We start from the raw sequence: 26,191 nt of genomic DNA on the forward strand, positions 1-26,191 counted from the left end.
CTGCCTCCTGCTTTTCTGTATGTTTTTCATTTCTTATTCATATGATTTCTGAGCCGCTTCGTGTCGCTTCGGATCTGTGGTTGCCTTCTCGTATTACATGCTCAGTTGGGATTCAGGGAGAAAGTGATGCATGAGCAGCCATGCGATGCCCTGAAACTCTCAGTGCCCTGCGTGAATAAGCACAAGCAGATTTCTGGACGTTCTGAGGCGGCCGAGCGTTGCTCTTTGGCAGCCTTCCCTTCATTTCGCCGCTCGCAGTAGAACCCCAATTGTTTTCCCTTCTTTCTTCTTCAGTCGCTGAGTTGCAGTTTTTTTGTCCTCGAACTTTCATTGGATTGCACAGAGTAAATGGGCGCTGGCCCACGCCCAGATCTAATTTCTGCTCTGTGACATGTTGGAATAATTATCGCAGCGGTGAAGCTAAACCACACGGGACGGTCGTGGAGTTACAAACATGGACGCAGAGCATGGAAAGCTCCTCATGGAGGAGAGAATCTTAAAAAGAACATCTCTGGAGCACCAATTTCTTCCCGTGATTTTTGTGCCATCAGAGATTATTCCTCTTAGCGTCATACTAAGTGAGGCACTGCAGCTGAACGCACACTTCAGTGCCGTGTGGATGTTTTATTTATAGGGGAGTTCAGATGTGCACTGCGTTGGATATATCTTTTTTAAATGCGCCGTGTTTTGGCCTTTGATTGCTGTGAACGGAGATAAAGGTGCCTTCTTTCCCCGCCTTCACATCTGGGAATTCTTCTCCCAGTCCTCGCACTCATCGGTAATCTTTGGACACACCAGCGCGGCATAATAAGTGAGTTATTATGCCCCTGTGTGAATTCAAGAAGCATAGTTGTAGGCTTCTAGAAACTTGGGTGGTGTGCCCAGAATACTCCCACAACATTAAAGATTGCTTTCATCTCTCATCCTGGTCCTGGCTCTCCTTTTCCCTGACCCGCTCTGTGTTTTCTCCTTGAGCTCTTTCTCTCTCTCTCTCTGGCTATCTCTGATTTACTGCCTCTGCTGAAAACTGGAAATTAGAGCAATCGTGCAAGTCTTAAATGGTTTCTGTGACGCTGCAATGATTTTTTTTTAATTGGATTTTTCAGCGGCTAAATTTACGATTGCAGTTTTGATTTGTGAAACTTTTTTCTTATCACAAGTTCCGTCACAGTTTCCCCCTTAATTCTGTGATTTGGTTTTTAATAATGTAGAAAAACCTTATAGTTCACCACACTTTTGTAATGGGGAAAAGCATTTAAGTTGTAAAGTAATTGTTCTAAAAACAACAATTATCTGCACCTTTAATACTTTTAAAGGTTTTACGTTTAAATCAGTGCTGCACCTTATACTGTATTTTAAATCTACTGTAAATTACAAGCTGTATTCTTGCACATATGCCCTTGCACAATCAATTCTGCACATACAAATGGTTTTAAAAATATTCACCTGTACACTGTGACTTCTCCTGCATTGTCTACATTTAAATTGTTTACTTTTAAATAACTGCTGCACCTCATACTGTAATTTAATTTTTACTGCAATTTACAAGCTGTATGCAACGAAATTTCATTCTGTACGCACTCTGTGCATACAAAATAACAAAGTCTAACACTCATGTCACACTAGTAGATAGTGTAGAAAGACACGATGCTGTAAATAAAGCTCTGGCTTCGCCTCACTAATATTTTCACACCTTAGCATCTGATTACCAGATAAACTGAAAGATTTGGTGACTTGCAATGCTACATATACCTCACATGGTGCACTAATTGCAGCAATGACCCAACAACATAATGAATTACTCTGATGCTGCGCTGTGATGTCTGCACTGATTCAGATTCACTCAACTCGAAATGCTGGATGCTTGAAACTGAGAGTTAAACTTACAGCTTGACCTACTTTCTGATGATCTTGGTTAATAATCAGCCGACCACTAGGGGGACCTCTTTTTTTTACCATTTAATTACAATTACAGATGGTCATTCTGATGCTTAAATATTAAAAGAGGGACATGGTGAAATCAACAGCAATAGTAACGCATGCATTAAAAGCAACACACAGGCGTCCATGATCTGACAGAACGTGATGTTCCACCAAATCGCCTTCACTTCCTTTTACTTAGGCTACGTTCACACTGCAGGCCTTGATGCTCAAATCAGATTTTTTGCTGAAATTTGACTTTTTGAAGTTGCCGTTGGTACTACTATTAAATGCGAACGCCTTTAGTCCTCTGTCTGAACGGTTCAAGTCTGGTGATTTTAATTGTAAAAAAAAAAAAAAAACAGATACCGGCCAGTGTCTCTCCTTGTTATTATTAGAAAGCCGTTGAGCGATGGGAGCCGACAATTTTAAGACCACATCATAGCGAGACGCAGTAAGGCAAGCAGGAAGCAGAAGAAAGTTTGTCTTTTCAACACAAGCGGAAATGGAAAACTGTCCAAAGCTCGCTGTACAGTGTGACCTCATGCTGCGACTATAGATTCATAATTCATGTGAAAACGTGTTATACTTGTATCGATGAAGGCTTCCAGTAAACGTGGAGGGTAGTGCAGGTTGTACCTTGTTTCTCACCAAAGCACAGAGTACACCTTCCACAGCTTGTTTCTCATTTTGCTGTGAAGAAACATTCACGGCTCTCGCAGCGGCTGTAAGCCGTCATCTCTCACCAACAGCTCCTCTCATGCTCAGTACTCGCCAGCATAAACAGCAACAAATGCCGTGGTGTCGCTGAGACGTGGTGGTCAACCTGTAACATGACACACCAGAGAGCTACTTTTCAAAAAATGGTGGCTTGAGAAGAAAAATGGCTGCTGGAGCACTTAGCCTGCTTAGCTTTGGACGCAGCTCCGGCTTTGAGTCGTTCCTCCTGGTTACACTACTGCAGGAACTCGCCGCCTCCTGGAAACACAGCTGGACAAAGACATTAACCTCCCAAATGCACCGTAGTCCCTGGGAATCCCTGCATGCAGGACAAACCTTGTTTCTGTCATCCTCCAGCCTGAGCTCCACACGCACAGCAAAGAACGCTAACCCACTTCATCGTTCTTTCCTCCTCCTTGAAGCTAGAGTCCGTGTCCTGTCACAGTAAATTTGCAGTCGCGGTCACGCAGTCTACTTGACCCTAACGGTGCAAATAAATGGGGGGAATGAAAGGCCAGAAACGAGACACACTGGGTTTATTTTTCAAACCATTACTGTGGTTTCACTCAATAAATATCTCCTCTGAAATGTCAAGGGGTCTGTGTCAATTTTGGTTTTCCATTGTCATTAAGCTCTTATTGCTCGGCCTGCTTGACTGATCTGGTTTGCAGAATATGAATATGTTTGCAGTGGGAGCAAATGGAGACAGATTTAGAGTCTTTTCTTTTCCAAAGCGTTTCCAGTTGATTAGTTTTGATATCTGACATTCGTGTAGTTTTGAAACTCAGCAAAAAACATTTGGAAAGCCAGGGAAGACATTTTTCCAAACCCTTCGCTTCCAATAAGTCCAGCTGCTAGAAGGTCAACTCTTGCAACAACAGCGTTTCCTTCTGGACGTGTCTGCCTAAAGTTTTGCTGCTCTTCTTGACTTGTTTCAGGCTCGTGTTTCCCTAACCGCGGAGAAGTTGGCGAGGTGGAGAATTTTCCATTGGTCTTCGGATTTAATTTGTTGATTTTTTTTCATGGAAGGCACATTTTTGCTCCCCTGCATACCTGTAGCAAACATTTTACATTCAACCTGACGTTCAGATGTCTTTTTATACAGATATTTACATACTCTGTATTAAAAAAAAAGTCTCCCCGATACTCTGACGTTAAATCAGACTTAACGTTTCCTATTTTTACTTTACTGACAGAGAAAATAGTATCTTATGTTCCTTCATTTAAAATTCAGAGGTATACATACACTAAGGATGTGTCCAGAGTGCACCTCACTTCTTCCTCAGTGAATGCTGAGTCCCATAATCCTGCAGGTAATGAAAATGGCTGGATGGATGGACATACACTACGATTATTCTGTCTTTTGAGAATTTCTGGAAGCCCAGATGAAAAATGAAGATGACATTATTACTGTGAGCTTCTAATTCATCTCTATTCACAACGTTTGAGTTAAATAGACAATACCTAAAACTAATTTCCTCTTAGTGTGGCATTGCTGCAAAATCAAATTAATTAAATCACAATATCACAAAATAGATGGCCAGAAAGCCTGGGCCCAAACTTGTCCTCTAAATGGACAAAGACTGCCAACATGCCACCAAATGGGTTACAAAGGGGCTCCAGACCTACCAAGTCTATGTTTCGAAGAGACTATCACAAAGACTTGATCTCCATCCCAAGGGAAAATGTGTGGGCGGAGCTTAAAAGGTGCATCAGCTTAACAAAGCTGAACATCTGTAACGAGGACTGGGCCAAAATCCAAGCAGGCTATTAGCCCCTTTTCCATTGCAGGGACTTTTAGGTATTAAACGCCCTCTGCATGTTTCAGTAGAATTTTATCTGAGTAGGTTCAACATTTTACTGAAATAAAGGTCCTGGTCTGGGGTGGGACTGTCAGTTTTACCCCAGGAATGCTGAGGGACGGGGTTAGTGGATCCTCTCTTGCAGGGTTCTGACTTCTGTTTACCCACCATATTGGACCTTTGTGCCATTTATTCTACTTCATACGAGATTCACGTTTAAGCGTATTTTTGTGATGGACCAAAGGAAAAGGACTAGTCCAGTTGTGTGTCCGTCTTGTTTTGTGAAGAAGTGACAAAGTGTTCGCTTCTCTTTGGTGCTTTGCTCGTTTTGGTTTCGTTTTACCGCCACCTGCAGGATTGTAGTTGTAGTGCAGTTTAATTCACAACTTCCCAAAAGGCCAAAATTACGTTTCCACAGCCTTTCAGAGCAGAGGAAACAGAATTTGCTGGGTTTACTTAAAAAGTATTTAAATACCGGGGCCTTGGGTGGAAATGGGGCTCCTGGGAAAACTTGTGAAATGTGGAAAGTTTAAAAATAATTATCAAAAAGAAAAAATGTCTCTTTTATTGTTTTGGAATAAAAAAAAAACCAGAAATGATATTGGTCAACCCTGACTGACCTATAACAGGAAATGTTTAGACTGATTTAATGTAAGACGTATCTTAATGTATAATTTTTTTTATATACATTGAGGTAAATATTTGGTTTCTTTATATGTAAAATATCTAGATGTCTGATCGTTGTGGTACATTAGAGGATGGACCCTTGTGACCCCTAAATTAGGATTCCTTAAGCCTTAAAGAGATTAACTTTTGTGGCATCAGCGCTCCTCATCCAAAATGTGTGTTTTAAGCGTCGGAGCCTCAGTGAAGCGAAGCGGAAAACTGGAATGTTGAATCCTGCGTTGGTCCAGTGATTATGGTTAATAAAAACTGACCAAGACAGCACGATCTGGCTTGTTTAACAACATCTCGGTTGGAAAATCTCCTGCTTAGATGTGTTTCCTAAGTCGTTTGGGTTTCAACTCTTCTTTTTCCCCACTGTAGGCCTTTAGGGGTATGGGCAGCAGTAAAGCATCAAACATCCATTTTTTTTTCCAAGTCAACACGATGTATTTTTTTTCTTTTCTAAAAAATCTCTGGTAATCATTGGTGCTTTTTCAGACGGGGATCTTCACGTCTTCTTGTGCTCTGGGTGTCTGCCAGCCAGACGAGCTGACTCTGGAGGGTTTCTGATGGTTAGACCAGTTAGAGGCTTTTGATCATGAGCAGCTGAAGGGGAGATTTCGCTGAGGTTTCACCTCGTGACCTTTTGCTCCATGCAGACCTCCATCTAACTGTGGCTCGCTTGACTTTAGGGAAACTCAGTGGAGTAAAAGAAAAGCTGCACAGTCACCCTGGCTTTTTATCCATCCAGGTGGATTATCTGTTAGAACATTTTCAGTTGACTTTTGGATGATTCAATTATGAAGTTGCTCCACGTTCTGCGTCAAATTGTGAAAGATTTGTTGAGACACAGTTTAATTGAGCAATAAATTCATCAAGCTTACTTTTGAAGCTTGGTCAGCCATTGCTGGAGAAGATAATTGCTGCTCTTTGGTTTTTATAGCAATGCAGTTAAGTTTCGTCAAACCTGAAACCAAGTCTGGAGCTTTGGAGCACAGCAAGGAAATAAGGGAAGGCAAGTTTATTTATTTAGCACTTTTCAGTAACAAGAGGTTCATATAAAGAAAAAAAGCACAGAGTACACAGAGTTGACTCCATCAGTGGCTGCAGGCATTAAAGAGACACAGAAGCACTGGGCATAAGGTACTTTTTATTTCTGTAAATTCTGAATTTAGCAGGAAGCTTTCTAATTCAGCTGATATTGCCTGTGCTGGAATGTTGTTTGGACAATGTTCTTATAATATACAATTTTATATTCATTACAGAATAAAAGCTTGGCTGGAGCTATTAAAATGAAAAGGTTTGCACAGTGTGACTTAGTTATTATCCCCATTTAACTGTGAAATCAAAGTAGCTTAATAGAAATATTATAAATCACTCCACTGAAGCTTCATAACCCAAACAGCATTTTACTGCAGTAATGAAAGTACATAAACATTTCTGTTTGTGTTTCTTGTTTCTTTCTGTTGTGCTTTTGATGCTTTCACAGATCTTTTCTCTGCAAATGAAGCCTTGGGGGAGTTGGAGTAATTGAGGGGAACGTTTTGAGGCAGATGTTGGAATGTGATACGAGTTCATCTGTAAATCAGAGCTGTGAAAAAAAAAATACCTGGGCTACACTTTCTGAGTTGATGTGTTAGACGGCGGGAAGCTGGGCCTGTAAATCTGAGCGAGTTTGACAAGAATAAAGTTGTGTGAGAGAAAATCTCCAAGGCTGCGGCTCTTGTTGGGTGTCTGCAGCGGTTAGCATCTGTTTAAGGCGGTAAAAGGAAGGAACGGTGGTGGACCAGCTCCACGGTCCTGGCCCACTGTAGCTAACATTACTGAAGGGCTAATTATTTTATTTTATTTTATTTTTTCCCAGTGTCCTGTCTAGCAATGTGGCAATAAGAATTGATATCTTAATGCCAAATAGAGCTCGACAGATTTTGCTTTCACAAGTGGAGCAAACAGCTTTCGCCATAATGCTCCGCTTGATTTGTGCATGTAAATAGCTTTATTGTGATTCCTGCAGAGAGAATTTCAAATTATATGGACACTACAATGGGAAAGTAGGAGAGTAAAAGAAAAACAAGAAGAGAAAAAAAAAGAAAGAGAAGAGGTGAAAGAAAGAAGAGATAAAAGGAAGAGAATGATGAAACGTCCTCTGTCTGCTCCATCACCTGGAAAGAGACACAAAAAGAACAGCACAACCAACAGACATAAAGCAACAGATACAATCGAGTAACACCTTGATACCATTGCTAAATCATACGTATTATTATTTAAGCTGACATGTGTAATGTGATACCTAAAAAAGAAAGTAAAATAGAATAAATAAATAAATTATAGTCTTTCTGTATATAGTTGAACATTTAATACCTGGGACCCAGCACCTGTGGGAGTTTGTGAGAGTGCACTAGTTTAGGTGAAAATTATCCAGAAGGAAATAGCTCGATAGTGGTTGTGGAGAACCGAAGAAGGGCTAATTCTAAATAAACGTGTCTGAATACACAGTGCAGACAGTCAGGATGCCTACCCTGACCCATCTCCACTGCTGAAAGCATCAAGGAGAAAATATCAGAACTGGACCACAGAGCTACATGGACGGCTGGCTGCACCAGGTTCTCCTGGAGGGAATGCACAGCACTCTGGAAAACTCAGTGTGATGGTTTGGACAATGATCTGATGGGAAAGATTGGGCCATGCCGTCCATGTCCACGTCACAATAACATGTTCTACCTGTAAGCACCAGGGCAGACCATGCATGTCCTTCCATGGAGGTGGTATTCCCTAATGCATCTGGCCTCCTGCTCCAAGCCTGAAATGGGTCAGGAATGGCTTCAGGAGCACCACCAGATGTTTGAGGTGTTGAGTCGGCCTCCAAGTCTCCCAGATTGGTATCAAATCCAGCAACTGTGGTTGAACTTGAAGGACGTGCAGCTAAGATCCTGGTGGTAGATAACACAGCACACCTTCACCGGGTTCAGAAACGTCTTTGCTTCAACAGCTCAGGGCTGTTTTATGTCGTTCCCGATCAATGCCAGCCGTATCTGAATAATTAACGGAGGTTGTCAGAAAAGCTGCCATATCCTGCGCAAACTGTAAAAACATATTTACACGAGGTTTCCATGTGCCAGCTGCTGCTAATCCTAAACACATGTTGGGAAATTAATAATTAGACCCTTATCTTGTTTGGCTGGCGAAGAATCGGCTTTTCCAGCCGAAGGTGCTCTGCTGTCTCTGAGGATCACAGCAGCTGTGGCTGATAAGGAGGAGATAGATGGAGAATTTGTGGTTCAGGCTAGATTAGCTGTTGCTGCGGTTAGGCAGCAAGGACAAAAGCTGACTTTATATCCATCCATCACACCCACAGAAAGATTTATGCAGACGTTCAGGGGAATGTGGCGTGCTTACTAAATCTGAGCTTCCTTTGTGTCTATGTGGGCCTGCGTCTGAGGGCTTTGAAGGTGGTAATACTGCTTGATTGGTTCCCTGAGCTCATTCTCACTTCCATTACAAGTCTATCAGTGGAAGGCAGGATCTTGATGAAAGACCCTCTGTAGACAATTGATTTCAGTAAAGATGAAGAGGAGGGGATAGGTCAGACGTGCCATTTCTCTCTCAGGATCCCCTCTCAGGTGTCCTCTGGAGTGGGAGCCAGGCATGGTCCTGCACTTTGATTGGCTCGTTAGATGTGCGCCGTGATGGATTGTGCTGTGCGTGTATGGCACAGCCTCCAATTATCTTAAAAATAAATAAATAAATAAAGGTGCACGATGGTAAAATCTTCTCTAAGGTAATGAATTTTCTCTCTGAGCTCTTTGCGTTTTGTTTTTCCAGCAGCCTTTGCACAGAGCAAACAAGGTGCAGCTAGAAGAAACACAACAGCAGCAGCTAGAAGAGGCGGGAAAAGACACAAAACAGGGTTTCCCTTAATTGGCCTGCTTTGCATTTCATCTCCAGGGATTTTTTTTTTTCACTCGCATGCCAAATAAAGCTTAAATTGTATCAGTTTAGAACTGAATGTACTGGAAGCATGAAAGAGATGAAAAAAACTCTGTTCCCATACCTCCCCTGGGGTTGTGCTAAACCACTTATTTCAGACTAAACTGGATTATTGACAAAAGACACAAAGCTGGACTGCCGGGGTTTTCTTGCATAATAGAGCTGCAGCACTTAGGAAGCTGCTGGCTGGTGGCTGAACGGGGAGATATTTAACTGGAGGATGCACAAGATTACTCATTCATGAGAAAATACACATCGGGATGGTGTTGTCTCTGTAGTACGTGTCTCATTAGTCTCCTGGAACAATGCAGCCAGTCTGTTGTTTGCTGTCACCTTTTATTTTCCTTTGCACGTCAGAGCATTTGGTGAAGTAAGCCCTGATCAGCGCCGCTGAGGTCACGACTGTGGACTCAAGCAATCAAAGTTGTTTTTTTTTTATGTTTTCACTGCTGCTCAAAGACTTTCTTTTACACAAAAAAGGAAATGTTCAAATGCAGCACATTAATTTTAAACGAAACGTGCCCTCAGTCCTCAGTACTGCTGGCATATGGAAGCAGTTTAGATGGCAGCGTGCGAGTGCCTGCTGAGCCTGGGAGGAGTCGGGGTGACATATCTGTTTGTCACTAAGCCAGCTCTGAGTGAGTCTGATTGGGAGCGGTTCCAGAAGATCACCGGTGGCAGCACTGCCAGCAACTCCAACATGCAAAAACGCACGATTGAAATAAAAATGCTCCGTCATGGCTGCGCTCATACGGCAGCAGCTGCACAGGTTTGCAGAATTAAAGGGACAGTACAGATTAGTCGTGAGCAGAGTGGAGATCAGGGTTAGGATCCTGAAATTGTGCTCTCTGCTGAACTTAACGGTTTCAGTGAAATATTGTCCAGAATAGATGAAATTCCCACAGAGTGGTTTCCGGTAAGCTTGTGTTTGGAGCTGCCAGTGGTTCTGGGATCCAGGTGAAAATCCTTGTAAATCTGAGCTGGATATCCCAGAATCAGGCCCTGAGGTGTATTAACTCTGTCCCAGAAGCCTCGCTGGTGAACTCTGCTCAAAGTGCAGCTTCTGGGCCTCCTGGACCAATTCATGTCATCCCTTTATGCTGACCTGCTCACAGCTGCACAGGAGGACATTGTTGAGCTTTTTTAATATGTTTCAAACATATTTTTGGTGAATTTTCAGTTAAACAACAAATATCTGAGAGGTTTTATAAATCAGAGATTTAAACGAGATGTTTTAGCCTACTTCCTGCTGTCAAACAGGTTCAGTTTAGGTGATTTATGTAGTATAAGCAAACAGCTCTTCTCTTTTTGCAATAAATGTCAGAACTTTAAGGCTTTTTCGTGATTTTTATAGATATTGTAATTTTTAAATCTATATAAATGCAAGCATGAAAAAACTGGAAAGATTAACATAATAAAATAAAGTTTTAGATGCAGCTCATTGGTGGATTGTGATTTTTTTTTTTATAGAAGATGTGGTCCTCGGTCACCATGTTGGTGACCCCGGCTTTGGAAGTTTATTGACATGTAATTGTGTAATTATTTTACAATGAAGACCGCTTTTGTTCATATTACTGACCTATGTGAAACTTGTGGCATACGCAGGTGTTTTATGATAACCATAAATAAACATAGACAACCATAGATTTCAGTGTTGATGCAGGTATTAGGATGTTTTACCTAAACAAATGAACTAAGCCTTTATCCTTTATTGCACATGTATAAAATCTGCATAATATTCATAATATATGTTATTTTCTAACCTATTTGAGCATTACACGATATACAATTATGGAAAATTAAACATTTGTTCAGGTTGGAGTGAGTTTATTTTATTACATCCATATCAGTGATAGGCATAGATGCTTTATTCATCTCTCGCTCCACTTTTATGCAAATTGTCCGTCAACATTTATTCTTCTTTTCTCCTATTATTCAGAAAGTGTGACTTTCCTGAACAGAAAGTGCCATATTTCGTTCTTTTGTAACATTCAAAGAATATCTGTCTAAACCCAGAGTTTATTCTGTTTGTGAAACTCACCAAAACCCAGACTTATTTTTACTTTGGACAAGAGATTCCTTTATTTACTCAGTCCTGAATATAATATTACCTGAAATTGAGGATCACTTATGTGGACTGAAACAACACGCTTTTGTTGCTAAGGAACGGAACAGCTTCCTCATTCATGATCTTCATGAGATGCTGGATCGCTGGTCGTCCTGAAGCTTCTGACAGACCTGACCTTTCTTATGTGTTATGTTTGTGACATTTTCCATAAATTCATATAGATACGGTGTACCAGCAGCAACGTACCTCCAGAATACGCCATCTCCGTTCAGCGTTTCAGGAAGTGCATGAAATAAGCGGCTTGTTCTCGCCGTTTTCTCTGGCGTCTCTGGACTAATTCCCTTCCAGGCGTCGGATCCCAGCATTGGCAGCGATTATTAACCGACAGGCGCTGTCCTCAAAGGTTAATGATGCCCCTCGTTACGGACGCCATCTGTAAATGACAAGGCGATCAATAGTACAGCCCCGAAGCTGTGCTGCTGCCGTGTTTATGAACACGGATGAGACGGAGCTGAGCTCTGTGGGAAAGCAGAACCAGAACCGTTACATGTTCAGCACCAAAACCAGTGTGCTGTTAGTTAAGATTAACAACATTTAAAATGTCATAATATGCATTTTATAAATCATTGAATATTGCTGTATATCTTGAATTATAGGTATCATCCCCCAGAGATTTAAACTTAAACAATGTTTGTACTTTTGCACATTTTGCCGTTAGTTTGAACTCTTTGGGAAAGTCACAAACACAGGAAGAGGCTCGTGGAGAAATTTATTGGCTTATCTTTCAGCGCTCTGCCAGCGAGTTCTTCAACAACCAAACACAACGTAAATATGTCGTCAATATTTCCACACATTTGAGAGAGTGTTGAAAATCAAGTCTGTGTTGTGACGACTGGAGCTCCTATAGCTGCGCTTGTTTTGTTATGTCTGCGGAGGACATGAAGCTGAGGGGGAAAATGTTGTAAAGAAAAGATCCGCTGTTCACTTTTATTTCAAACAATCAGTGAATTGATTCACTGTAAATGTTCTGGTTTTAATAAAGAGCAGCAGGCCGAGCCCAGGCTGCCACATGCGTCCAGGTTCCTCCATCAGCAGCGATCTGTAAATTAATTAGGATATTTACTCTGTAATGTATCTGCGCTGTTTGGACTTTAAATCAATGTGAGACCAGTGGTGGAAGTTCCTCCATGAATACTGAGACCCATCTAAGAAAAGGTTACCGGCCATTTTACAAATTTGTGTTTTAAAATCTCTCAGTCCAGCGTAGAATAATCCAGTTCAGAGTTGGTCAATATATGTATTTTAGATTTAGATCGATAAATAATTAAATGCAGTCCAGACCTCTACAGTAGCCTTTTAATTTAGAGCCAAAAAGAATTAGTAAAAACAAAATAAATTTACTTTTTTTTCCCCAGTGTCCTGTCTAGCAATGTGGCAATAAGAATTGATATCTTAATGCCAAATAGAGCTCGACAGATTTTACTTTCACAAGTGGAGCAAACAGCTTTCACCATAATGCTCCACTTGATTTATGCATGTAAATAGCTTTATTGTGATTCCTGCAGGGAGAATTTCAAATTATATGGACACTACAATGGAAAAGTAGGAGAGTAAAGGAAGAACAAGAAGAGAAAAAAAAGAAAGAGAAAAGGTGAAAGAAAGAAGAGATAAAAGGAAGAGAATGATAAAACGTCCTCCGTCTGCTCCGTCACCTGGAAAGAGACACAAAAAGAACAGCACAACCAACAGACATAAAGCAACAGATACAATCGTGTAACACCTTGATACCATTGCTAAATTATATGTATTATTATTTAAGCTGACATGTGTAATGTGATACCTGAAGAAAGAAAGCGAAAGAAAATGAATAAATAAATAAAAGGCTTTTATGTATATAAGTGAATATTTAATACCTGGTATTAAACTAAATTTACTCATGTTAGCCAGACGCTTTTTGTGTTTGTGTGTTTACTCTGTGTATAACGGGGGGGGGGGGGGGGGGGGGGCAACAGAAAAGTGTCTCTGGTCTGATTTACACCCTGGGGAGTGAGCCAGATTGTCCATATGAAACGAGGACCAGACAGTTGATGTATTAACGTTGCAGTTTTAAGAATGACCCTGATGTTAGCGGACCTGGCTGCATGGCTTCCTGTAGAGGTTCCTTTTCACAGGGGGACTAAATGTTTGATCCGGTTCTCTGTGTTTTTGTGTCAAACAGAGGAGGAACCACCACCTGCTGCTGAATGTGCTTCTGTTGGCGCTGTGGGGGGTCGTCTTACTGGCGTGCCGCTTCTCCTGGATGGGCAACAAGCCCCCAAACTTCTCCAACTCTGACAACCCGGCGGCTGACTCGCCGTCGCCCCTCGCCAGGACTCTGACCTTCTCCTACCTGCCCACCGTCAACTTTTGGCTCCTCCTCTGCCCGGATACGCTGAGTTTTGATTGGTCGATGGATGCGCTGCCTCTGGTCAGGAGCCTCACCGACTTGAGGAACATCCAAACGGTTATCTTCTACCTGGGGTTGCTTTTGCTCGGTTGGTTTGGCGTGTGGACGCACTCAACCAACAAGACCAGGGACAGCAATGGGAAAAGTCACCATTATGTTAATGGCAGGAACGGGAACAGTAACGGACACAGTTACCAGGGCAACAGCCACGAACAGGCGAGCAGCTCGCACACAGACACCAATAATGTTGTGACGCAGAACGGAACCAGAAGCCACTATGAAAGCAGGACTTCACTGCCAACCACTGAGAACGTGGTGGCTTTCTCCCTGGGCCTCCTGGCCATCCCTTTTTTACCTGCCACCAACCTGTTTTTCTACGTGGGCTTTGTGATAGCAGAGCGGGTGCTGTACATCCCCAGCATGGGCTTTTGCCTGCTGGTTGCTGCGGGGCTGAGGTGCCTGCACATCCGGCTTCGACGCAGCTCCTCCAGGAGAGCCTTGCTGTTCTGCAGCGGAGCGCTGGTCGTACTGTTTGGGGTGAAAACCGTTGTGAGGAATCAGGACTGGCAGAACGAGGAGATGCTCTACAAGTCAGGGATTTATGTCAATCCTGCGAAGGGTAAGACTCTGCTGTCCTGCATGCTTAGACCATGTTTTATACGTCTGCTTAAACCCAAGCACATAGACTTTTTACAGACATCTGTGCACCCACCACATTGCATTTTATTGCATGAATAACTGGAGCAGGTCCTTAGATGTTGAATGTTTCATTGTGCACCATCTCTATCAGTTTATCTCTGCACTAAATAATTTAAAGTGAATCTACTTCGAGATGTCTCCATCGCTCAGGATCACCTGAGAGTAGACTGAGGTCTTGGTGCACAGGGAGTAAAAGTAGCCCAAACAAATCCTGTATGCGATATTATTCACCTGCCTTTAACTTACCGATCCCCGTCCGTCACATTCAGCCGGCCATAAAATATTCAGAACGCGGTCGAAGTAATCGGACGCAGATTTACACCCAAAGCTACGTTTGCGGAGCTGCTGAGCAGAGGAACAGAAGGACGCGTTGGGTTTGCTAATTTCCCTTTCAGATTCTGCAGCGCAGCTGAGGCATGACAGCTGTTTGCTTTGGCAGGCCAGCACGGTAGCAGCAATGTCCCGCCTCACATTCAACAAAGCTAATATGAGATTTGAAAAGAGCCCAACACCAGACACGCACAAACTGTTTGGATTGCTGGAGTCCACAGGACCTTTTTCAAATAGGAAAAGTGATAAATGGTGGCTAAGAAAACAGATTATTCTGGATTTATTGCTGAATGTAGGAAGCTTGGATTGTTTTTTAAAACTTCTTATTGATACTAAATGCTCATTAGATTCCAAACGCACAGGAGGAAAAGCTATGAATGAAAATAGGGCTGCAGGATATCAGCGAAACATGTAATTAATACATAATATAATTGTGGTACTGTTCCTGAACAATGAGACAATAATGATCTGATTAACCTTTGTTTAAGTAAGTCTCAAACGTCACTGAGAGTCTATCCAGCAGATATATTACTGGCCTGCAGAATTTTCATGCATGGCACTGGAGATATAATCTAACAAATGCTGCATCCAAGCAGTCCTTTGCTATTATTATATTGCACACAGAACATCAACTATAATGAAAACTGTTCATGTAGCACCTGTAAACAATCCAGCCATGGTTTAGGATTTTATCTTCCCTTTAATTATCAGCTGCTCATTACTTCATGACACAAACTGACAGGCAGTCCTTCCCACTGAGGACATCAGTATAAAAGAAGAAAAACCCTCTTTGTTTCTGTTAAATATTGTGGTTTAATGTAATATCCAGAGTTTTATGGAGCTTAGATCTTACTTTAAAATGAAATTATTACTGACTCAATTAATATCAATCATTATGTTTCAACATACTTTTATTTTACACTTACTAAAGATCTCTTTTGCACCCCAGCATGTTATTTTCTACTATATTCTGTGGAAAAACCTTACATCAGCTGTCCGTTACTGCTCCACGCTGTTAAAGCCCACCTCATTTAGTTCTTCAGTTCCACCGCGGTGGTCTTCTTTTCAACCACAATCACCGGAGAACGCAGCTTTTTTTCTGCATGGAGCTCCCCCAGAGAGCCGTTTGGTGTGAGAACACCCGCTGCAGCACAACTGCATCTTTTTAGACGTTAAAACATTAAACCTGAGATGCCAGCAGGTTAACTAATGTAATCTTAACTACTGAAATGGTCCATCCTGCTGTTATCTGATCTTTTCTTATAACCCGACAGCGTGGGGCAACCTTGGCAATGTTCTGAAGAGCCAGGGGAAGATGGACGAGGCTGAGCAGGCCTACAGAAACGCTCTGTATTATCGCAGCAACATGGCCGACATGCTGTATAACCTGTGAGTATCCATTACCTAACCATTTCTGAGCTGGTCGCAGTTAGTTTCCTCTGCTTTCTGTCCATTTTCTGTCACAAACTGGATGTGTTGGTCTCTTGGTAACGTGGCTAAAGAACTGGAGATGGCGGCTCATTGATCCCAGCTGTTCCCTCAGAGGAACGGCCCTCCTGTCTCCTATTCCCCAAAGTGTTGTTCTCCTGACAGCGGTATTAATGATGCTGTTTTAGTCTGAGCAGAAACGGAGAACGTCGACTCGTCTGCAAACAGCGCTCAGCTTTCTGTGCTTTGCTCTCTGATCAGCTGCCTCTGTCTGTGTTTGAGCTCCAAATAGAAGCTCTAAGCTCTAAACTGTCTCACATCTCCCTGGGATTTCTCTTTGTCTGGTCCAGCGGTTTGCTGCTGCAGGAAAGCAACAAGTTCTCAGAGGCGCTCCGCTACTATAAGCTGGCCATTGGGAGCCGGCCAACGCTGGCTTGTAAGTACGACTCTCCTCTTTTTATTGACAACCTCCAGCCCTGGTGGTTGCGGCTGCGCTGTGTCCAGGCAACAGTGAACAAAGCCTGTGGTTATGTAAAGGGAAAGTAATGGATCGCAGAGGGCAGCGGGTCTACGGCTGAATTAAGCATCCGGGCGCAGCTGTGTGACCAGCTTTCAAAGCCCGGTTATGTCAACAGATCGAGGGAATGCATGATGTCACTTACAATGAATTCAGGCTCCTCTTGTTGCTTTTATTCCTCCGACATCCTTTTGATTCTGGGCATTTTCAGGTTTCACGCCTCATTCTAGCTTCCTAATAAAAGTCAACCTCTGCTCCAACATTTCTACATGAACTGCTCACAGTTTTCCTTCATCACCTGATAAATCAGCTTCCCCGCGGCTCCAGGCGTCGGTCAATGACAGATAAACAGATAGTCCTGAACATCTCATCCTTTCTCCGCTGGATTGATTGAGCCTCTAATCAAGTTCGCGATTAAACTGGGAAATTCTAATTCAGCATGCAATTATCCAATCTGTGGTAGCTGATAGCAGGCTTAATTACTCACCCTGAGTAGCTGACATTTTGAATGTTAATGTGACAGTTAAAGTTTTCCTTTTAAGGTTAAGCCATTACTCACCGGCTAATTGCGAGCTAACTAGGGCGCATTGTTGGGATTTCATTCACTCGACACCTTGTTCTCTGATAACACCATTCACACCATACTTTGGGAAATGAAACAGACTTCATTTTCTATTTCTGTGTTTCATGTGCCCCCTCGCAAGTCTTCCCAAAGGAAAGGGCTTTCCGAGAAGTTCATGCGGAACCGATAAGACTGAAAATGTGTTGAGATGTAGAAGGAAATCTAAAACCAAAGGAGGAGTCAGAAAGTGTGCAGAAGGGAATAAAAACAGGAGGAAACTGTTTCTTTTCCCACCCCTCTCCTTTAACTTCAGGGTGATGCTATCTCACATTGATCTGAAGTATCCAGTTTATTTATTCTAACCAGCGGGCCTTTTTTCAAGACGAAGGTCCACTGAGACTAATTACTCACCCAGCAGGTATTGATCAGAAGATCTCATCTTTGATTAATCAGACATAAGTTCAAGAGTCTAAACATAATGCTGCAACTAACAAACTGGAAAGTTTCAATAGCTTCAAGTTTCAGTTATAATTCAAGTTATAATTCACAAACAAGCACTTGTTGTTCACTTTATCAACCCCCGAGGTGTTGCATTTGGATTCCACTTGTAATTTTGCACAACCCCCCCCCCCCCGCCCCCTCTAGTTGTTCTGCAGGAAAAAAAAAAAATAACAATATGATATAAAATAGATTTAATCCACACTATTGTGTCATTACCTGAGAAGAGGATGTTTTCACGTATATATTGGATTGTAAAGATAGGAAGCATGCACACATTCAGGACAAGAAAACAATACAATAAACACAAACACTTTACAAAACACTTTAAAAATGACACCTATGACCAAAGTGCTGTACACCAATAAAAACGGATGAAATACAGAAATACGCTTTCCAGTTCAAGCAAGCAAAAATACAACAAAACTATCATAATAATGAAAAAAAATACTAAAATTCAAATATATACTGGTAATAAAAATAAAAACCAACTTCTCAAACTGAGTTAAAAGCCAAGGAGAAATAATGTGTTTAAAAAGATTTAGAAACAGAAAGTGAGTCAGCCTGTCTGATTTGGCTGAAAATCTGCCGTTTGAAACAGAAATGCAGAGACTACCAGCAAACAGAAGGAAGAAGACTGCAGAAAACTATTATAACCATTTTATTTTATTGGCATTTTGTATAAAAAAAGTTTGTTTTCATTAAATGCACAAACCTTTTTCAGCCATCATGTGAGGTGGAGGAATAGAAATGTTGTTGCACTGAGAAAAGGATTCTGCTGTTGACCACAGAGAATGGATTTACAGCTGGGAGTGATGTGATTTGATTGTGGAAATCAATAAACAGCCATCACTGAGCTCACGCAGAGCTGAGTGCGATCGGGTCAATCTATTTATGCACACAAGTCATCTCAGAGCCCTTTACACAAAAAACACACACAGGTCAATTTCTGCTGCAGCAACAGGCAATCCACTTCAGCTCAATATGATCCAGTTAGATTCCTATTTAATCCATGTATGTTGCATGAATTAAACGAATAAAGCATCTGCAGCTCGGGAACCGGGTGTCTTATCCACACGTTCTGCTTGTTTCCTTCACCAGCGGCCTACCTGAACACAGGCATCATCCTCATGAACCAGGGCCGCCTGGACGAGGCCAAGCGGACCTTCCTGACCTGCGCTGACATCCCCGACGAGAACCTGAAGGACCCGCACGCCCACAAGAGCTCGGTCACCAGCTGCCTGTACAACCTGGGCAAGCTGCTGCATGAGCAGGGCCAGCAGGAGGTGAGCATGCAAACACACCTCCACACACAAGGCAGAATGTGCAGCACAGATATTCTGGATCTTACATTTTTTGTCAAAAGAGGAGTCAGAAATTTCTATTTAAAGAAATCACATGAATAATAATGATTTTATGCAATTAAAGCTTCCTATTTATTCTGTAAATAACACGTAGCTTCCCTCTAAAATCTGCTGGATGTTGCGGTCATAATTTTTAACACCGGCGAAGATCTGTTTTATTTCTTGGAGTATTTTATAAATATGAGAACCCAGAAGCGAGGCTGTTTGTCTGATAAATTGTCCCCCGGCTTCTGTGGGAGTTGAAGGAGTCCTCTTCGTTGCCGACATAAAGGACAATTTAAAACTCCAGTAAAGTGAGATAAAATGCAGGAAGCTGCTCCAGGAGCCTTCAGGGGACACCGAGGATAACATTTGCCTTTTATACTGACATTTCTTTAAATTGCTTCTGTCATAGGGGACATTGTGTTTGCACATGTTAAGCCTCAGGCTGTTCTTAACAAATTCACTCTGTTTCACGCCCCTAAAGACCCGCTGGGCCATCTAAAATAGCCGTTTTTCTCAAGCTGCACATTTATATTGTGTATAAGCAGTGATGCTGTAGATTCAATCACAACGGCAGCGGCAGTACTGCTGATTCAACAAAAGACTTTCTAAATTGTTGGCGTGCTCGAGACAGAAAGCGGTCCCTCTTCCTCCGACCTCTAACCACAGCAATAAAAGCAGTTTTTGGGTTCCTGCAACCATTTAAACTGCGGGGTCCTCTGAGGTCGCCACATCCACTGTACCTCATCCTATAACTGTTCTCGCTGTCCCAGGGCAGACCCTTTGTGCTCAGCTCTGTACGAACCACCCGACCGGAGACCCCCCCCCCCCCTCCATGCTGCGTACTCAGATTGTCCGGATGCCAGTTTTATGTTGCACGGTCTATCTGCTGTTTTCTTACACAAACATCCCCCGTCGTCTCTTTCTTCTCTCTTTGTTTCATTCGCAGGAGGCTATCGCCATGTTTAAAGAAGCAATACAGAAAATGCCAAGACAGTTTGCACCGCAGAGCCTTTACAACATGCTGGGTGAGTGCCGCTTTTTGTTTTTGAGCCGTTTTGTAAAAGCTGCCCTAAATGGGTCGAAATAAAAGTTAAACACGTTTAGTAGCTTTTTTTTATTGATTTCATGCATGCTTTCACACACACACTATTATATGCAAGTAAAAACACGTGTTTTGATGGGAAATGATTGAATGAAACCCAGAACAAAAGTTGAAGATGTTGTTAAGACGCAGCAGAAGCTGGTAACAACCTAGAGAGGAAGAAGCTGTTACTGCAAAAGCAACAGAAAAAGCCGGATTACCGATTGAATTAAAAAACCGCTGGGACAGAAACCTACGTTTTTGAAGACTTTCCCTGTGGTTTAGAGGAACTAGAACTGGCTTTAATTTCGATCCTTACGCTTGGAGCAGAAACAGGGAAGCTTGTAATCCTGAGAACAGCGTTCCTGCTGTGATGTACAGACATGGCAGGTGGTTCTGCTTCAGGAGGGACTGGTGCACTTCACAAAATAGATGGGAAAAAAAACAACATTATTTGGAAATATTGGAGCAGCATTCCAAGACATCAGTCAGAAATTTAATGCTTGGAAACCACTTTTAATTGGACAGTGTCCCTCAGCATAGCAGGGATTAGGATTAAAGTGGTTTAAGGACAACCAAATCCATGTTTTGTATCACCATCACAGAACCCTGACCTTAGTCTCACAGAAACTTTGTGTCCAGAGCTGAAAACAGCAAGATGAACTATAAACCTGATCCTAAAGCGGAATGGGCCAAAATTACTGCAAAGATCAGCTTGTTAAACATTTGACCCAAGTTAGGTGGTTTAAACACAATTATAACAAATACTAATCAAATGGGTGTAAATATGTGCCTTTTCAAACAATCCTCCTCTATTTACAGAAACATTTACACACCCAAGGTGACCAAAGTGCTGCACAGGTCCACAACCTAAAATAAAATAAGACATTAAATGATTTTGCTTATCAACCTTAAATGATAAAAGATAGACTGGACCGCAGCACTGACCTGTTTATCAGATTAGAAGCAGTTATCTAAGACAACACCAAGATTCTTGACAGCAGTACAATTAAAAGAATTCAAAGGATGAATAAATAGCACTACTGCATCCTGGTATTAAATCAGTTTTTTTTTTTCAAAAACAACCACCTCTGTCTTATTTCCATACAAATATCTCCATCCAAGTTTTGATGTTATTTAAACAGTTCACCAGTTTCTGTGCAGACAGACTAATTTGCAGATTATCAGCTAAACAATCAAAAGACATATTGTGTTTCCTACGAATTTAACCCAAATCAAGCAAATGTAAATGGGAAAATCACAGGTCCTAAAATGGGCTGAACAATTCATCGCATTTGCAATATAATCACAATTTTAAAAATATGCAACTTCTAAATCACAGATGTCTGCAATTTTTGCCTATGTAACAATTAGTGAATCAAACGTTCTTTATCTACAGAGCATTTTTGTTGCTTGTGGTTAATGCAGAGAAAAGTCTAAATTAAATCGCAATTGTGATTGAATTGTGGATAGGGCTGTATAGTTTTGCCAAAAATCTAAATTGCAACAAATTTCAAAGGAGAAAAACTTAACAAACAGAACAGAAAACGTTTGCCAGACAGGTAGGAGCAAAACCAATTAAGGGTTGATTAAAGATCACGGTCCAGCGTGTCAAAAGCAAGCAGCAGAATCTGCTGAGTCTGCAGTTAAAAGCAGACCAGAGGAGCTGTTTCTCTGCTAGGAGACAATTCAAAGCCAGACTGAAGTTTTTCAGTAATCCTGTGTAGCTTTAGAAGCTCCTGCAGTAGCAAAAAAAAAAAAAAGCAACTTTGAAACAGGCCTAAAGTTTAACAGAACATTAGGATCGAGGTTGGACCCCAATATTTTTTTTAAACGGCCGGGGCACAACCTAAGAAAGAAAGGTGTCGATTAAATTAGCAATGCAGGGATCTACAGCCCTGAAGACTTCTTTGAGTAGTCCTGGAGGAAACTATGACCTGGATAGAAAGAAGGCGTCGGCTTCTTTAATATCTTCAACAACTGAGAGACAGTGACACGATCAAACTGGTCGAAAACCGCTGCAGAAGCAGGAGGTAAGGGAGGATCAGGTAGAATGAGAGGGAAAGGACCCGAGAACACGGAGTCTGTCCCTAAAAAACCTTAAAACCGATTCACAAAGTGACACAGAAGGAGTCAGTGAAGATGAATCTCACAGAAGAGACTTCCCTGAGTGAAACCTGAGGCTTCTCACTGTTTTCAGACCCAATCTTAGAAATAAACCCAGTTTTATCAAGGTGGACAGCAGCCTGAGTTTCTCCAAATCTCTAAAGAAACCATTTCCCACTTTCTCTCGGCATGCCTGCAGGTGCGTCTGTGTGTGATCGCTGAGCCGTGGTTCTCTGACTGCTTTACTGCGTCTATATTTAGAAGGAGCAATATCGTCTGAAATGCCAGTAAAAAGAGCTTTAAAACCATTCAGGAGCACGTCAACACCTCCATCCTGGGGAAAACCCACAGGGGGAAGAGCGTCTGTGGGCTGATCAGATTTAAAAGGTTACAGTCAAATAAAACGGCCAGATAATCAGAATCATCAGTCCAAGTCCATTTAAGTCCAGGGTGTGGTCCATTCCAGGCTGAGTTTAGTTAGAAGACTTTAGAAAGTCTCTGGTTAGCGGCTCCGTTTCACTACACACATGAATGTTAGCAATTAAAATGTGATCGTCAGTCAACACCGTCCTAGATAAAAAGGACGCAGAGTCCTTTTGAAGTAAGCCATTAAAAAACTGTGACCGGAAACAGCGAAGGTTTTGTGTGATTTAAATCACAGAAGTTTGTCTTTTTATTTGGTTTTTACTAGGGCTGAACAATTAATTGCATTTTCAATATAATCGCGATTTTAAAAAACGCAATTTCCAAATCGCAGAGTCTGCAATTTTTGGCTATGTAACAATTAGGGAATCAGACACGTCCATTAGTTGTTGGTAAAATGTTTAAAGTGGGTTTGCCTCCACATGGAAGGGAAGACAGTTGCAGCAGTGAGATAATCTAATTGTATTACTTGTTTTAATCATACATAGCATTAAGTACTGGTCAATCAGTTTAATACATAGACTTGCTTGTTGGTTGAACTTTATGTTCAACAAGGATCAATGTCCAAATCAATTAAAAGCTGTTCTCTTGAATAATATTCTGATTAATAGAAACATTAAAAGTTCTTGTTTTAAATAGTCCTTGTTTACAAACATCTTTATTTAGAGGCCATTTTTGTTGCTTGTGTTTAATGCAGACAAAAGCCAAAATTGCAATTTTGGTTGAAATATATTGTAGGCAGAACGCAATCATTTCTGCTCTGAGTTTAGATGCTGTGGGTCTTTTAGCAACTAATCTGCACAGCGAGGAAACAAAATGATTTGTTGTCTAGTATATGTTTAAAAAGACATGATAAATTAAATTGGAAAAAAAATTGCATTAAATCGCAATATTAAGAAAAAAAAACGCAATTAGATTATTTTCCAAAATTGTTCAGCCCTAGTTTTTACTCATTTCTGCGTCTCCTTTTCTTTTTTTTCTCAGGACATGAGTAACTCATTTCACACCCTCTGTGTTTGTACCCCCCCCCCCTTTATGCCTTAATCTGGCTTCCTTGCAGGCATACGTGCAACAATCCAACCCCCCACACAGTTACTGATCAAATGTTTTGTTCTTTCCTCACGGAGAACAAAGTTTGTTCTCTGCCATAGAAATCGGCTGGTGATTAGATTGTTGTTAGCAGGTTGAACAGATTGGATCTGCGTTTCAGGAGCAGCTCAGCGTGTTGGACCACCGCTGCTCTCTGACTCCATGTACCTGCGCTCTTCGTTTCAATATTTAGCTTTTTTCTTGGAACTTTCCCACGTCTTCCTCTGAAACGTTTGCCTTTTAGTATTGACGCTCAGACAGAGACGGTAGAAACGTGGGAGGGAGGGACGTTTCGTGCCCCGGGCCTGTTTGTGTGCTGGCAGAATGCAACGTGGCACAGCTTTTGAGATCATGTCAAAATGTTGATTAAAGCTCCCGGCACCATTAAGGGGTGACACGGCGTTTCAAACGGAGGCACCGGGCCAGAGATCTGTGATTTCTGCTGCTTAGCGGTGATTCCTCACCGGACCCATTTGCCCATTTGGCTCTCGCGCTCATATCTGTTTCCAGTTTCGCTCGCTTTGCTCCGACGAGCCAACGAGCAGCAGCTTTCATCAGAGGCAGACCTGGGTGGTAATCTGCGCCCTGCTGGTCTCGCGCCAACGCTCTCTGGTGGGCTCAGGAATGCGGCTTGCTGTGAAACGGGTTTTCAGCTCCTTGGACTCGGTGTCACCTCTAATTGCATGTTAGTATTTGTGCTTATCTCACGCACAGAACCGCTGCCAGGGAGCCGAGTCAGACAAGGTTGGCTGCCTGAGACCCGTCAGTAAAACAAGAGGTCACAGATAAAAACCTTGAATTAGTTGCAAATAACAAAATCCAGATAAGCTTCACTGTAGAGACGCTGGTATTAGATTCAAGTTAAAGCAATAATTATTCATTGGAATAACCGCAGCGCTCCCTTATTGAATTTAAAACGAGGTTAAAGACTCAGTTTTGAGTTTCAAGACTTGCATAGTGAATGTGGGAATATGGAAAAGGAATGACAGAATGGAAACAGGGTGGTTTCTAAAAAAAAAAAAAAAACATTCATCTAATATGGATCTCAGTTTCTTGGCAACCGCATTCATGATAATGTTACAAAAATAATAGATTTTCAACCAGATGCAAAAGGCTGAGCTAATTTATATGAAATCATCCATTATTTAAAAACTAGGAATTAAAGACATTGCCAAAATGTTTTGGGAGATGTTGAACATCAGCATCTTTCAGATCATGGTTCTGTGTTTACCATGACCCGCCTCTATGGACCCGTTGCTTTTGTATGTGTGCTTTCAAAGCATGAAGGTGGGATTACAGAACCAAAGGGCCGTCGACATCCAATCCGCTTCCAGGCGGGGCAAATCTTCCTGTTTCTAGATGCACCAAGCTGGTAGAGAACCGATAAAGTTTTACTCAGATCGAGTGGCTGTAATGGATGCCGCAGTTCTGCAGATGTTTAAATGTCGTCAATAATTAAACCAACAGAAAGCTGAGATGAAGAAGCCAAATGTTGTGGCCTCCGGCGCTTGCAGGCAGTTGATTCTGTCTGTGGAGAGATATCCAATCAGGTCTCATGACTGAGGGCAATAAACCATGTGTCCAACAAAGTATCCAGACTCCTATGTAAAGTGGCGAGGATTGTATGTATGTTTGTGTGTTTAGACAATAATCTGTGGCTTCTGTTTGTCAGTGAAACCTGAAATGCCTAAATCAGTCTTTTCCTAGAAGGAAGCTCCCTTTTAGCGTGAGGAATGTCCTGAGAAGAACAACAGAAAGCTGTTTGGTGTCACCTGACTCTGGCCGTCCTGATCTGATCCGGTCTTTGCTCCCACAGGAGAAGCCTACATGCGGCTGAACAAGCTGCCAGAAGCTGAACACTGGTACAGGGAGTCTCTGAGAGCCAAGCCGGACCACATTCCTGCACACCTCACCTATGGCAAACTCCTGGCTATGACAGTAAGACTACTTTAAGCATTTTGCACTTAAATAAAATAAATGCACTGAATCTATAGTTTCAGTGCACTTAACACCATTAGGTCTTCTTTCGCAGTTGCACAATATCTAGTTTGGCTTTTTGTGAAGAAGTTCAATCATGCTGGTATAATCGAGGTTATGTCCTCCAGAGCTGCTATCCTGCAACTTTTACATCTTTTCTCCAACACCCCTGGATAAAATGTGTCTGGCATTAGGCCTCTGCAGCGCTAAATGACTGTTAATGAAGGGATTCAGACATTTGATTGTGGCCTGAAGGGATTCATCTAAATGTTTCAGGGTAGCAGATCTGGAGGACTGGACCGGGGCACCCCTGATCAGCTCGGCATAAAAATCCTGATTTAGAGCAATCTCATGCATCTTGCATCTATGAGCAGACAGAAGGCTGAAATACTAAAAAGCAGCTGCTCGGCTTCTTTCTGCATCCAAATGAGCAGGAATAACAGCAGAGAAAGTTTCCACATATTCAACTTTTAGTTCTCTCTCACTGTCTGAGCCTAAATGTATACATTTTAAATTGTTAAAA

The 26,191-nt window shown here is 41.9% G+C and overlaps 1 protein-coding gene across 1 annotated transcript in view; it reads left to right on the plus strand.

Annotated features, from left to right (window-relative positions):
• Positions 1-26,191, plus strand: part of tmtc2b (transmembrane O-mannosyltransferase targeting cadherins 2b) — a 125,170-nt gene that overhangs the window by 74,177 nt on the left and 24,802 nt on the right. Inside the window, exons 3-8 of the mRNA XM_036126741.1 lie at positions 13,382-14,228; positions 15,913-16,027; positions 16,417-16,502; positions 18,745-18,929; positions 19,939-20,017; positions 25,508-25,629. Of these exons, the coding sequence (XP_035982634.1) occupies positions 13,382-14,228; positions 15,913-16,027; positions 16,417-16,502; positions 18,745-18,929; positions 19,939-20,017; positions 25,508-25,629 (1,434 nt within the window). The remainder of the gene's footprint in view (positions 1-13,381; positions 14,229-15,912; positions 16,028-16,416; positions 16,503-18,744; positions 18,930-19,938; positions 20,018-25,507; positions 25,630-26,191) is intronic.

Source organism: Fundulus heteroclitus, chromosome 2, assembly GCF_011125445.2.
Source record: "Fundulus heteroclitus isolate FHET01 chromosome 2, MU-UCD_Fhet_4.1, whole genome shotgun sequence".
NCBI lineage: Eukaryota > Metazoa > Chordata > Actinopteri > Cyprinodontiformes > Fundulidae > Fundulus > Fundulus heteroclitus.